This window comes from Pygocentrus nattereri, chromosome 14, assembly GCF_015220715.1.
Source record: "Pygocentrus nattereri isolate fPygNat1 chromosome 14, fPygNat1.pri, whole genome shotgun sequence".
Lineage (NCBI taxonomy): Eukaryota > Metazoa > Chordata > Actinopteri > Characiformes > Serrasalmidae > Pygocentrus > Pygocentrus nattereri.
In genome coordinates this window covers 37,230,160-37,243,475 of record NC_051224.1, presented here as the reverse complement: position 1 = coordinate 37,243,475, position 13,316 = coordinate 37,230,160, and the positions used below count along the sequence as shown (strand labels likewise).

The window sequence follows — 13,316 nt, the reverse complement described above, 5'->3', positions numbered from 1 at the left end:
ACAAAGCCATTGTTTTGCTAGCTTAAATAAGTCAGAAAAATTATGCTAAGAAATTCAACACGGAATCATATGGCTAGAGTACAACATTTATACAGTACTTAGACCTGTATTTAGGCCCTATGTTTATTAATCTTTATCATCCTCTTTGGGAAGGAAATTTAATCTAAGAGCAAAAACTATTAATGAGGTTAAAATTATGATATCCAGAAATAACCCACGCACCAATAAACTGTAGAACATACACTGGTGCCCGAATGCAGACAAATTACCAAAGAAGCCATAGCCAAACCCTTTTTTTGCTGGAAAAACAAAGGCCAGAGAGAACGATGCAGAGAGAAAAGAGGATAAATAATTGAGATTCTGCAGATAGATGTAGATCACTGACTGTACACGGGAAAAAATAAAACACTGGACGGACTCACAACTCGGTCGTCTCCTGTCTCCCTCTGGTGTTCCTACTCCACACTTCTCTCCTCTTTTTCTAACTTTCTTGTCTGTCTTTCTCTCTCTGTCCCATCAGCTTTCTTCTTACTTTTGTTCTCTAACAACAAACAGCCCACCTTATTCTGCACAGTGTTCTAATGCCTGCTGGCTTGGTGGGAAGATTAACCAAACACTTTCTGATCCTCACAGACCACCATTTCTTCAAAAGCCCACAAGTCCCAATCTGGCATTTACTTAACACTCCAAATCTGCAATTAATGCAGTGGTCAGTGAGGTTGTCAAAATAAAAATTGAAGGTCAAATATTCAGCAAATTCAATGAATAATAGAAACGTAAATGCATAAAATGTCAATCTAAATGTTTAAACAAGAAATGCAGTTGAGATCTGTGCCACTACAGAAAAAGGAAAAATTTGAATTTAATTCTGAGCCTGATTGATATTTGTAGCTGTTGCCAACTCTGATGCTGGGAATCCACCACTATGAAGAGTTTTAGCTTTGCAAGATGAATATATATATATATATATATATATATATATATATATATATATATATATATATATATATATATGTATATGTGTGTGTGTGTGTGTGTGTGTGTGTAAGTTGATCTGCTTCACCCACTAGACATTGTGGCAGGTTACTTAAGCTACACAGAAACAGGTTGGACTAATGCTTTTGCAAAAAAAAAAATACAGTGCTGTCTACAATATTAACTAGATAAAATAAGCAGAACTCTAAATTAATTAGGGATGCACTGATTCCAATACTGGTATCGGGTACTGGTCAGATATCAAGCTCATTTACTCTCACTCGACCATAATAATGGACTGAAACTAACCTCAGACACCACTGTAAGCTTTGTCACTATACAATGGTCTCTTCAAACACCAAAGAACAATACTGTCTGGCTTTAGAGGACATTCAACTACAGCTCAACCAGCCAAACAAAAGATTTCAACAAGACATACAAGCTCAGAAGGTAACTCCTTGGATGCGTTAGCTTTAACTGTGAGTCCTGCTGCCACTGTGCTGCAGAGACTGTTGGTGAAACAGACAAACGAGGAGCACAACTATGAAACATACTTTATTCAAGCACTTGTATATACTGTATACAAGCACTTTTTTACATGGAACAAATCCGCTGTCCTTGACTACAGCACTACTCCATTCAAGGTAATTAAAGGAGCATAGCTGGCCAGTGCATGTCAAATCTAGGAGTCCAGATTTTAATGATTTAACTCTTAAGGTCCATTGTACTCATTTACACTATACTTAGATTATTATACTTTTTTTTATAACTATACTATTAGTAATAGTAATACACTAATACAGCATAGTAACATAAATGTGTGTATCTGGCAAAAAGTGTCCATTTAATTTGTCACCCTGGCTCCACCATCTATCCACCAGTCCTGATCCAGTTTAAGTTTGAAATCACTTTTAAACAAACAAGCTTGTATTTTCATGCTCCAGAAACTACTGCTCAAATCTGAATGTGCACATATATTGATCTGAGAAGCGCTGCATACAGTGGTCAGCGGACATACAAGGTTAAAAGTATTAGTTTACAGTTCATGTGCATGGCAGGGAGGTGGACTATGAATGGATATGATGCAAGACAACGTGGATGGAGCTGTGTTTAATTTAGACTGAATACATGTAGAGGAAGCAGAGGAAGACATGAGCCAAGCTAACTCAGCATGCAAGCCTAACAATCTCCAGGGATCCACTGACTAAGACCCATGGACTGATGCCACTGTTGTATAAAATAGAACTCGCCACAAAGATCAGAATTAAATGAGGATCTTTTTCTACAGATGCAAAGCTTCCTCACTTCCTTGACCACAAAAAACGATTAGTCATATTTCCTCTAGCCATTTTATTTCACACACCACACGGAAAGTGCTGGATGATGCTTATACGAAGCGGCTTTCTACAGGGAAATTAACTCGAGGCCCCGAACATTCTGTTGTAATTTTCGTTAGGATACATGAATCTGAACCAAAAAAATATGTTACATATGTTGACATATGTATAATCGATTGCAACTGTGACGGCTGTATGGCGCCTACCTCATCGCTCTGATGCAGTGGCATCCCCGCTTGTTCGAAGCTCCATATACTGGGGAGCACGCTGCACATTGTTTTGTTTAGATTTTGTTTAAATATTCCACTCAGTTCTGTTACATGTATTAAACAATATGACAAATCAAAAACAGCATGAAATGAATCATCCAGCAGTCTATACACACTTAAAAAGATGGTTCTTCAAGAGCTCTTTAGTAAAGGCAAAGGATCTACATAGAACCATGGGTAGTATATAGAACCTTTTTGGGTTTAAATGTTTTTTGCATAGTAAAATGGTTATTCATTTGATTGATGGAGAATGTCTTGTATATAGTTCTATACAGAACCGTTTTGAAAACGGTTCTATACAGCTCTGAAACAGGTTTTTAGTGGTAAAGATGATCACTGACTTTACTGAAAACCCTTGAAGAAGCATACTTTTAAGTGTGCGCACTTACACATACAATGACCACAACAATTGATCGACAAACTAAAGAAAGCTTTCAGTATATGATCTACAGGAAAGTGAGTAGCAAACGGTGGACATCGTCTACAGTTTGACTGTCGTATTCATTCATTCAGAGATGAAATAAGAACTCAGAATGGTGATACAGATGCATTAGCCATCTAGACTGCCAGCCTAAATCCGATTATTTGGCACATCCAGATTGCACCTAGACTGACTTTTGATAATCTGCATAATTAAAAAAGAAAAGAAAAAAATAAAACACATTAAATCCGATTTTTCCAAATCGTCCAAAACGCTATTCTAATCGTATTTTTATATATGGGTCTCACTCTGGACGCTCAAATCGGATTTCAGTGTCTTCTGCGTCACTTGCAACGCGTCAAACAACGACGATGTCAAATCCAGAGTGACAGAAGTGTTGGGATTCCAGAAGAACGCCAAAGGTTTGTGCTAATGCTAGAGTTTGAAATCCGCGTCACCATAAATAACAGCGCGGACAGTTGTCTCAAAAGATCTGATTTGAGAAACCGATTTGCCTGCAGTCTGAACACAGCCTTAGAGTTTAGCTAGTTATATGAGATTAAATGGGGTTCGGTCTCTTGGAAAAAACGTTCACTAACCAAGAAAAATACTCCCTAACTCTGCCATATGCGCCCATATTAATCCACTGGCTATAAAATAATGACAACAACGACTCACTTTCATGCGAAAACGTTGAAAGCTAAATTAGAAATCGTTCCCAAAACAGGCAGCAGGCTAACGTTTCATGCTTGTTGTAACAACTGACACAAGCGAACTCAACGCGCTAATTTAGCTCGCACGTTAGTTAAAATAAATTGGCTTCTAGCAAGCGAAGACTTGACCAGCAAACCTAACGTTAACTACCACACATTCTCTGATATTTTCTCACTGTTACAGCTCTCTGCCTCCAACACCTGAATGAAAGCAGGTTGGCTAGGTTAACAGCTTTAATCCGCCTCACTGTAGAGCAGAGGCCGAACAGCTAGTTGGTTATCCTGACAGACTAATGGTGCGTTTCCTAAAGTTAGCGTTAGCTAGGTGACCACTAGCGTAAGGTCAAAGTCACTTTAACGTACTTAATTAGAATATAACGTAACTCTACTGACAATAATAACGATTATAATACGTAGATAATATTTAATATATCATTCCTAAGCATAATAAACTGAACTATTGTAACTACTTACCAGTAACATTTAAGCAACCGCTGGGCTAAAGGCTGATCCGTTAAGTTTTCCGTTAAATTTTGAATTTTTAAATCAGAGCGCGACTGTGCACGCGGGCTGCAGCAGCGCGGCAAAGACTGGTGCTGGATTCAACCACATAAACGAGCCTTAAAAGGGGGCTCCAACCAACTTTTCAAAATTTTCGGAACAAATTGGTCCTGGAGAAGTTGACAGTCATTCAGAGCGGTTTGTTGTGAAATGGTTCACTGTAGAGACTCTTTACAGTGGTGGTGATAGGAACCAGGGGTCACCATGACTACAACACAAAGCTATTTGATTTACTATCCAAAGCCACCAGTGGAACATGTCTTAAGATGGAAAAATAGTCATAAATCTGAAAATAATGGGGTGCAAACAGGGTGTTGTGAGGCAAAATACTTTGGATTCAAATACATTTTAAGCTACACCTTTACCACAAAAACAAAGTGTCTAACATCAGGCAGCGTATCTAACCACTTCATGTAATAACTTTCTTCGAGGGAGCTTTCAGATGCATCAAACTCTTCTGATGTCTGGTTACTATCACCACCACTGTGAACAATTCTGACTCAGCAAGTTTCTCTACAGTATTACACATCAAACCACTCTGAATGACTTGATCTCACCCATTTAATTATGTCGAATCTTTTGAAATATTGGTGGAGTTCCCCTTTAACCAGCTTAGTATGGACTTTATCAGATTAGGTATCGGTGTTAAGGAATGGGCTGGCTAGACAGGCTTCTGTGATTTTTTAGAATATTTTCACATGCTATGCATTTTTGAACTGTTCCAACAGTGCCCCATTACGGTCCCACTTCGGTAAACCTAAAAAGGTACATTTGAGATGAAAACATTCTCAGCATCCCTGCTAATGAACCAGCTGAAAGGAACAGCAATGCCCTGAGATGGCAAGGGAAAGAAACCTTGAGATAAGCCAAGCTCAAAAACGAAGCCCATCTTCCCCTGAGCTACAGGCAAAGGACTCATGCAAGAAATTTACGTAAGCTGCATTTAAAGGGCCCATATGATGGAAAACTAGTTTCCTCTTTTTTTAAAAAGAAAGAAGTAGTATGTAAACATTTCTAAAACATAACATCCACTCCCCAACCCCCATATGCAAACTAATAAATTAATGCATTTTATGATGTCACAAAAACCAGTGTATTACATACCTCTGTCTATTGAGCCTATAGCAGTTTAGCCCCACCTATTAACATTGACGTCATAAGAAATGGTTCATTCTGGACTGCTATTTGAACAAAACACAACACAGGGCAGTGAATCAGAATTAAGACCAGTCTTAAAGGCATGGTAACATAGCCTGTTCAATCTAAAGGACACAGAGATGTTGGAAAATGATCCTTTTTTCCAATACGAATTAAATAAAAATGAATTATGACTATTTTTGGTACACAAGTGAACCTCATATGGAATATATATGAAAGAAAAATCTACAATAAAGCCTCTTTTGAGGTCTAGGGGTCATAGCTTATGTTAGGCCCATGCTGCAAACCTAGTGGGATTCATTTTTGATGCTGGCATTGCAAGGCAAGTCTTCACACATTACCATTATACATCACATACCTCCCCATGTCAGGAAACATGAGCCGTCTTACTCATTAACAGAATTAGCAGCTCATTCTATTGATCGAGTTTAGCTTCACTGTTGTCCATAAAAAGCATTTTGCTTTAACAAGGCTATTTGTAGAACCACACTGACAAGTCTGTGCAACCTTAATGAAAGTCTAGATGCGGTTTCAGTGGGTTGGGAGGAGTTTTGGTGATGTATTTTCACAGAAACGATTTGGGATATTTGGGTGAGTGTTCAGACTCGCAGCTCCAGTTCTAAAGCGAAGAAGCAAAATTTGGACATGATTTTTTTTTTGCTGAAGTATTCCTTTAATTAAAAGACATTTCTCTCTGGTCCTTAAAGGACAGGAGTCCAATATAGGATGAAGTCAGTTTTCTATCGCCTATACATATCCATCATTTCTTTTTGTGATATTAAAAACAGGAGGTATAACTAACTCAGCATTATATAACTCAGCAATACATAATGTAACATATCGTTGCTGTCGGAAAGAAATCTCCATTTTTGTCATTTTTCAGTTTCTGGCATAATTTCAAAGGACATGTTGTTCTTTACATTGTGTGTGAATTTCATGAAGAATGAACCAAAATAAATAGCCCAAAATGACTTGGAAAGACGTCTGGTTCCATTGACTTACGTTAAAACGACTGTCCGTTTTTCCCTTCTCCTGTAGTTACCATTTTGGAGATACAAGGTTTTGTTCCGACAACAGCGATATGCTACGAAAGTATATTTCTTGTGAAGAAATCTCTTACACACAAAGCATTAATTCATAGTGCAGATTTTATGCAAAGTACAAAGATATTTAGACATAAAATCTATCCTTATCCTTTTTGGCTGGGAAGCTGAATGTGAAATCAGAAATGGAGATTCTGCTGCTACCACACAGTTAATTGCTCACCGTTCTGCGTAAAGTCCCACGCATAGGAGCTGGACCCTTTTTCACCAACACATTTGAACAGATTTTTTAAAATTTATTGATGATCTGTGGTGGGTCTTATGGGCCCCAATGCAAAAAAAAATAATGCATGCCCCAATAGAAAATGGCCTTCAATGAACAAGAAAATGAATGTATGTTGCTTGTTTACTTGCTATTGCTGTGTCTCAGCCTAGTAGGGTCTTTAATGTGAGCTAATAGTGTACTATGAGGCATAAATGTGACACTACTTAAGTAGTGAAATAAAGGGCCCAAGAAAGTCATTAAGGCGCTTTGGGGCCCTGTGCAATTGCCACTGCTCATGATGTTATTTCTCTTGTTTTCCATCTGTGGACTCACATATCACAGAGTGCTTGAGGTCATTTGGCACAACGTCTATGGTGACTGCACTCCATGCAATTAGATATGAGAGATAGTCCAAAAGATCTACATGCCTTGTGTGTAAGTGATTACCTGATTAACCTTTAATTATTCAAGCAGTGCTATCAAAAATGTTCATTTAATTTTGTTTCAAGTAATCAACAGTTCCTATTTGAATAGGCAGGTTTATTCTTGGGGACCGTTTTTTGAATTGTAAGCTTGAGGGCACTATAGGCAATAGAGATGTGCGCGGGTACTCAGTGTGGCCTCTAAAAAACAAACGGTTTTTAAACCGTTTTTTGAAACAGTAATTTGACCTGGTTTTGCTTTTGAGCATTTAAGTCTCTCCCCATTCAAAGAAATAGAAGCCTGCTCTTGTATGGCTGGAAATAACTGTCCAGCGGTGTTACAAAAATGCCCGACTTCCGTGCAAGGACTTTTGTGATGATGAAGTGATTTCTTTGATGAAATTTTGTGCAACACCAGTGCACTCGCTTAAAAAGGTAAGTGCTGCTCTGTTAGTTTTAGCCAAAATTTCCCCCCTCCTCAGCAGTTAGCTCTAAAGGATCCTCGAATACCAAATTAGTTTGTAATGCACCTCCCTAATAGGCAATTGGTAGGCAGTTGGCCTACTAAAAATAAAGCATGCAGCAAAAAATAGTAGTGTTCAGGAACACTTTTCGAAAAAAAACCCCACAAAACTACACAGCTAAAACAATGTACCATATCAAAAGCAAATGCAAGCAATCAGACAGACAACTATTTCAACCATGTTGTCCAAGAGAAAGTAATTATTAGCTCTGTGAAGAAATCCTTAGCTAGCTCATTGTAATTATGCTTGTTTTAACTCAGGCTATGAAAGAGTGGTAATAAATAACTTTACAATGCCAGACAATTTTTGTATATTCCAGTCAGTTTATCATTTTTTAGGTTTTTTTTCCCCCATCATTTAATCGTGAACACAGCTGTCAGCTCCTCAGTTTAAACAGAAGCAGATTCTTACATAAAGCATGTTTAAGAAGGCTTACTATGGTTTCAGGCTGTTTACTTCACACACACACACCTCTCAGTACTACTTTCCAAGGTCTATACAAGAAACACTATTGAATATGAAAGTGGATTTATACAAAACTCTGTTGTGTGCGCTTCTAAGGACATATATCAAACACTTTATAGCAGCTTCAAGCGTGGCTCAGCCAGTCAGCTTTCTGAACCTGAGCTATTTGTTTTGTACCTGATGTTACGGCCTAAATAAGGATACCCCTTATTTTTTCTCTCTATATAGATCATATTGCATAGTCACATGTGGAACACATGAAATCTGCAGCAGTTTGCACATCACAGATGCCTCATGTGGTCACTGTAAAGGATGCTATACACAACAGTTCCACATCAAAAAGCGCAAAATAGCACAAAAATACAAATGGATATACGATTGAAGAAAATAAGTAATATGCCTAAGATATAACGGCCTGTTTCCCCCTGCAGTGTTAAATAACCCCTCTGTCCTTTAAAAGCAGGAAGGACCAAGCGATGCAAAAAAAAAATTGTTCTGCCCCTCTTTCTCTATGGAATATAAAAAAAGAGAAAGGAAGAAAGAAAGAGAGAGGAAATGGTGGCTGCAGCCTGCTCCCCCACTCCCCCTCCTTTTTTCTCTCCTCTCCTCCATTCTCCTCCCTCCTTCTCCGTTTTCGACCTGAGTTACAGATTGCACTTGCTGACATCAGCAAGGCAAAGCAGAGCAGCAGCACAGAGCGCCGAAGCGTAATGTGTTACATGCATAGGCGCAGACACACGCACACACACACACACACACACACACACACACACACACACCAGGCACCGTTTGTGTGACCAAACCCATCCCTCTTGTAATTAGCAGGCTAACTGCTAACTGCTTTTCCTGTAGGGAATATTTTTGACTATACGACTTAGCTTTTTATAGATAGTGAAATAAGTATGGACGCGCAACAATCCTGGAATCATTCAGCATAGTTTTTTTCTTTTAAAAAATGATTTAAATAAGACTGATGTTTAGATTGGAATAATATTTTAAATGAATTTTTAACAATGTATTTCTATTAATACAGAAATGCAGAATATTTAGATAATGCTGGGTAATTGTGCTGAAATATATGCATATTATTCATTGTAGCTCATTTTTAGTTCTTTGCAAATAAATATTATAGGGTCGTATCTACATGAAAAATAACCTTATATAGCTGTGATGTGTTTTTGAAAAAAATATCTATATATAACAATAATTACATTTTTGCCTGGTAAATTTCAAACACTGAAGCAGATGTGGGAGCAAACACAGTAACAGCGTGTGAGTCGATGCTTAATCGTTTTTACTTTGGCCATGAAAGTGTAATTAATGATAAAGGACCGAATTGTGTAAATAAACTTTGCCATCTGAGGTCGCTTAGCTGTGTCTGGCGCGTTCATCTCTAAAGCAATTTCAACTGAGGCCTTTAGAAACAGCCTGTTTCACCTGATGAACGAGAGCTGAGACATGATTTTAATGGTATCTGCCCACAGCACTTAGAGCATTCAACCAGTTTACAGAACAATCGCCTCTAAGGTATATATGTAGGTTTGTTCTATGTACCACATTATTTGTAAGTCGCTTTGGATAAAAGCGTCAACTAAATGTAATGTAATGTAATGTAATGTATGACAAATGCAGTATTAATATAGAATACCAGTTAACTCAATATTTTAAAGTTCAGTTATGTTCACATGGAATTTTCCTATGATTTGCCTTAAATAAATCAATAAATGAACAACAGGTTTTTAAACATGCTGCAAATTTGTTATTTCTGGGGTTTGTTACCATAGTAACTCAGTTAATCATCACCAGGCACAGACTTATGATGTTACATTCCTTCTACATTTTATAAATGTTTATGTATCAGAATTGCCGATAAGAACATAAAAAATACAGACATTTGTCCTATTGTGCCACGTTCTTTATAATGACGGAGGCATTTAAGAAGTGTTTTCAAGCACTGACGATATCCACTACATGTTCAGAAAAGCACGTTGTGATATACTGTTACATAATTCATCATGATAATGATAAATATTGTCATATTGTTAAGCCCTACGCACACTTGCACATACAGTAAAGCACATATATACTCACGAACATGCAGAAATATTCACATGCAAGTTGTATTCCTATAACTGTTGCGAAATATGCATCTCTGCCTACACAGGCACCTAAACCCTACACCATTAATTCTTCAAAGGTTCTTAGCAAAGACCGTGGTTATATATAGAATTATGACAACCCAAAGAACCATTTGAATAGAGAATCTGTATGTTTCTTTAAAAAACCCAATAAAAATGTCTTCACAACAAAGCAAAAAGGATTTGGTACTATGTAGGACCCTTTTCGATAAGAGTGCAACATTAATTCATTATTTTATTAAAAGGGGCTCACATTCCATATTTGGTATAATTTCCTACTTTTCCCTGAGGTCCATTTATACCATTTATTTTGGGGTTTTGTAACAAAAGAAGTCGTAATTCATTTTTACATGAACCTCCCTAGAATTAAACAAGCTTTTGTGTTACGGCACCTTTAAGACATTTACATGCACATTCCCCCTGTTCTGACTGATTGCTCTGTATTGTGCCTCGTTCAACAAGCAGTCTGGGCTGAAACACTCCTTATATCTTCCACATGGATAGGCGGGGCCAAACTCTTATAAGATGAAGAGGCAGATATATGGAGATCTGTTGGTCCATGACATCAGAAAATCGATTAAATCAAAACAAGCTGCTTGTGCAGACTGTTTCCGTTATATAGAGCTTATGGACTGGGGCGTGAACCGCCGTTCGTTTGATATTTCCATGCTTTCACACATCCCCACAAAGAGTCAAATGCAAGCCCATAAATACAGTTTCTCAAATAACAAATGCATACGTTTCTCAAAGATGCACAAATTCTAGCTTCCACAACTGGAAACTGCAAAGAAATGTTAAATCCAGCCCTTTACAGCCATGTAGGTTGCGACTGGTAAACCCACAGCGCTGCTGTTTCATTCGCACCCAGCACCACATCCATCAGCAATCACACTCATACCCCGCAGCCAGCACTCACATCTGGACAGCATGAAGCACATAGTGGCTACATCTCAATACCCACTGAGCTCTACAACGCCAGCTTTTTAATCACCTACTGGCGCAAAACGTGTCACAGTTCTTTCCTTAGCTAAATACTAAGGAATCTTATTTCACATATAGCACATCATTTCATAAGCCAACACCTCAACAAGGTTTTCTGAAAGATTTAACTGAGGATGGTGGAATGTACGACATTTCAACTAATGTACCTGTTTTAGTATATTTTTAGTATGTCATTATTAATCCACAGCTTTTCCTACATGAAAGCATTAGTAGATTAACACTCTATGTAGCGCTGTTGCCTCACGCTGTTGTTTGGCCCACAATTTATCCAGCTTTGTTAGATTGTGGTAGGTTGTTACAATCTGCTTGCTCAACGTCATTAGCTAGGTTAACATTAGCCTGGACTCTTGGATGGTTGATTACAAGCATACTTTAGAGTGACCTTTTAGGACACATCCTCTTTTTCCAGCCTAAAAAACGGCCAGCTTTTGTAAATTGCCCCAAAATTTGGCTTTGCTTTTCACATTGACGTTTGTTTTCTACAGTCTGCCCCATGCCACCCCTCCTGTCCCAACTGTCCTCTTTATCGAAAACCAGAATATGGTCACTCTAGCATGCACAGCACTTCTCCACAGCTCGCTAACTAGGCACTTAGCTAGTCCAGAGATGTTACAGCGGAGGAGAGCGCTCACTGGTTGAAATATGAGAAGCTCATAATATGGGCTATGTGAGAAAGCTCATAATGCTCAACATGGCGTCTGTTAAAGTCTCGGCCTTCAAGAAAAACAGCCAATCAACTTGCTTATACCGCAAGTGGAGAGACCACCTTTGCTAACACTTGCACTTTATCTGCACATTATTCAGCCAAACGCTACAAACTATTTATGAAGTTATTGTCAGATTTTAGCAGTGATTTCAAATAGTTTTTGAAACTGTAATTTGACCTTCAATATGAAGTACTTTGGTCTGTCCACATTCAAATAGATCAGAGCCTGTTCCTGTATGGCTGGAAATAACTGCCAGGCGGAGTTGCAAAGATGGGCGCCAAGTGAAGAGACCTTTAAGCACTTAGGCTAGCCATCTTCACAAATATGAAAGCTGTAGTGACACCGCCTTGTTAAATGAGTAGGCCTAATTAGACAAGTGCAGGTGACGAGTGGCACTGGCGATAGAATGCTGCCTACCTACTCATAGGGATCAAGGGAACAAGGGAGCTCACTAGGTATTAAGACGAACCCTATGTAGGTGATTTGAGACAACTCATACCCAAGTGGACGGCAGCCTCTGTGCCGGTCATTTTGGGGCTCTAGATTGGAAAGGATATGGCCACTCGGTGATCTTTTTGGCGTACTTCCTCACGAAGTTGTCCTCGCTGAAGATGAACAGCGAGCGGTTGACGGTGAAGCAGTTCTGCCGGACCGGGATGGGGTTGTACAGGGCCATGGTCCGGGCGCGCTGGGCCATGGACTGCTTGTAGACCCGGTGGGCTCCAGGGGGGCCTCCTTGCCTTCCAGGGCCACTTCCGCCGACGCCACCGCGCGCGGGACCACCTTGCGCGTGCCCGTGGCCGTGGCCATGCGCGTGGCCGTGCGCATGCGCGCCGCCGCCCCCGGCGCCGCCGTAGCGGGACGGCATCTCGTCCGTGAAGCGCGCCATTCCGAGCAGCGCACGAGAGGAGGAGAGGCCAAGAAGAAGAATAAAAAGAAGAAGAAGGAGGAGGAGGAGAAGGAGGAGGAGAAGAAGAAGAAGAAAGAGGCTCCGCCGCGCCACCACAACCACATCACATTCCCGTTATTGATGGAGGGGGGGGGGGGAAGGGGAGGGGGCGCGTTCACGTCTCCATAACGTTAAAACACACACACACACACAAAATATGTCCAAAAAAGAACAGCGCGTGACTCTCGTGTCCCTTGGCTCGCGCTAACAACACGCCCAGTCACTCGTCCTCACCTCAGCGCATCGTGTCCCAGCATGATTCCCACCATTCATCCTACAGCAGGTCCTTCTCCTTCTTCACGTTTCCAGCTCCATCTTAACGCTCCTCCACAGTCTCTCTCTCTCTCTCTCTTTCTCTCTCTCTCTC

At 39.6% G+C, this 13,316-nt stretch overlaps 1 protein-coding gene across 23 annotated transcripts in view; it reads right to left on the bottom strand.

Annotated features, from left to right (window-relative positions):
- The window catches only part of cacna1aa (calcium channel, voltage-dependent, P/Q type, alpha 1A subunit, a), a 136,048-nt gene extending 123,029 nt beyond the window's left edge, over positions 1 to 13,019 (bottom strand). For all 23 annotated transcript variants that reach the window (XM_037544727.1, XM_037544743.1, XM_037544747.1 and 20 more), the window contains exon 1: positions 12,558 to 13,019. In XM_037544727.1, coding sequence (XP_037400624.1) covers positions 12,558 to 12,889 — 332 coding nt within the window. In that variant the 5' untranslated portion in view covers positions 12,890 to 13,019. The remainder of the gene's footprint in view (positions 1 to 12,557) is intronic.
- Positions 13,020 to 13,316: the final 297 nt, after the last annotated feature.